Source organism: Mandrillus leucophaeus, unplaced genomic scaffold (genome assembly GCF_000951045.1).
Source record: "Mandrillus leucophaeus isolate KB7577 unplaced genomic scaffold, Mleu.le_1.0 Scaffold984, whole genome shotgun sequence".
NCBI classification, from domain to species: Eukaryota; Metazoa; Chordata; class Mammalia; order Primates; family Cercopithecidae; genus Mandrillus; species Mandrillus leucophaeus.
In genome coordinates, this window is record NW_012110741.1 from 1 (window position 1) to 1682 (window position 1682).

Here is a 1682-nt window from a genome sequence, read left to right on the forward strand (position 1 = left end):
GGGTGGGGGGGTCCGTGTGTGGAAGCCCTTTGTGAATGACAAAGCCCTGCCCGCCATGCCTTGCTATTACCCTCGGGGCCATGTGGCTCTGGACACAGATGTGCGGGTTCCAGGGTCTAATTCCCCATGGTCTTCCCTAAAGAAACATGCACTCATCCTCCTGTGAGATCCCAGGCCCCTCCTGCACTGCCCTCACCCAGTCTCCTGATTTCCAGCTTGTAGACCGCGCCCGAGAGGCCTGGAGGAAACCTGGGACCTGTTTTCACAACTGCAGAGGTGAGGCACTTCCCATTCCCTGCATCCTTCCTACCAGGGCTAGGATGTGACCCCAGGGCCATAGGCAGCCTGGAGCTGACCTGGGATGGGGAGACCACAGGGACAGAGGATGGGAGTAAAACCTTGGGGCAAGGGGTAGCAGGAGAATTGGGCAGTCAGGATGTGGGGTGGTGGAGGGGCTGTGACCCGAGCTCCCACTCTGCCCCTGGCCCTACCTGGTCCTGGCTGCAACTTGTGCCTCCTGTCTCCTGCAGCCTCCTGGGGCCACACCCTGACAAAGGTGACTTTGGTCAGCTCTCCGGTCCAGACCCCCCAGGTGAGGTGGGCAAAAGAGCACCTGATGGAGCCTCCCGGTCCTCTCATGAGTCTATGGAAGATGCTGCTCCCATGCTTTCCCCGTTAGCTTCCCCAGATCCTCGAACCAAGCATCCTCAGGATCTGGCCTCCACCCCATCACCAGGCCCAATGACCACTTCAGTCTCCTCCCTAAGTGCCTCCCAGGCACCAGAACCTTCCCTTCCCCCAGAAAGCCCCTCACCCGAGCCACCTGCACTTTTCCCTCACCCACCACACACCTCTGATAGTCCGTCTCCTCCGAAAGCTTTCCCTGCTCTTCCCCTGCGGGACTCCACTCTGATAATTCCATCTCACTGTGACTCAGTGGCACTTCCACTGGGCGCCGTCCCTCAAAGCTTGTCTCTGTGTAAGGATTTGACGGCTTCTGTCCCAGCCATCTCAGGCCTTGGCGGCTCAAACAGTCAAGTTTCTACCTTCTCCTGGTGGCAGGAGACTACCAGAACCTGGTGCGTCTTCAACTCATCAGTCCAGCAAGATCATCTTTCCCGCCACCCACCAGAGACCTGTCAGATGGAAGCTGGTAGCCCGTTTTTACTCAACTCTGATGGCCAGAATGTCATGGGTAGACAAGTCATAGAAAGAGCCAAAGTCAACATTTCGGAGGAAAAAGAAAACGATGGATCATTTCCAAAACAAATGAGCCCAGAAAAGCACTTGAATTCTTTGGGGAATTTGGTTAAATCACTGGATGCTGAGCAGGACCCCACAACCCCAAAACCCTTCTGGAACATGGGCAAGAACTCGAAACAGCTGCCCAGTCCTCAGAAGCTCTCAGATCCTAGGATCTTGCAGGAAAGTTTTCAGAAGAATTATAGCCAGCTTTTCTGGGGCCTCCCCTCTCTGCACAGCGAATCCCTGGTGGCTAATGCCTGGGTCACTGAAAGGTCTTACACTTTACAGTCTCCTCCTTTCTTGTTCAATGGAATTTCCAATGTCTGCCCAATTCAAAGGGAGACTACAATGTCCCCACTGCTTTTCCAGGCCCAGCCCCTGTCCCATCTGGGGCCCGAGTCCCAACCCTTTATTTCATCCACACCCCAATTCCGGCC

At 55.5% G+C, this 1682-nt stretch overlaps 1 protein-coding gene across 1 annotated transcript in view; it reads left to right on the plus strand.

The window, feature by feature from the left end:
• Nucleotides 1–219: 219 nt before the first annotated feature.
• Nucleotides 220–1682, plus strand: part of LOC105532782 (spermatogenesis-associated protein 31A6-like) — a 2137-nt gene continuing 674 nt past the window's right edge. Inside the window, exons 1-2 of the mRNA XM_011971064.1 lie at nucleotides 220–276; nucleotides 531–1566. Of these exons, the coding sequence (XP_011826454.1) occupies nucleotides 646–1566 (921 nt within the window). The 5' untranslated portion in view covers nucleotides 220–276; nucleotides 531–645. The remainder of the gene's footprint in view (nucleotides 277–530; nucleotides 1567–1682) is intronic.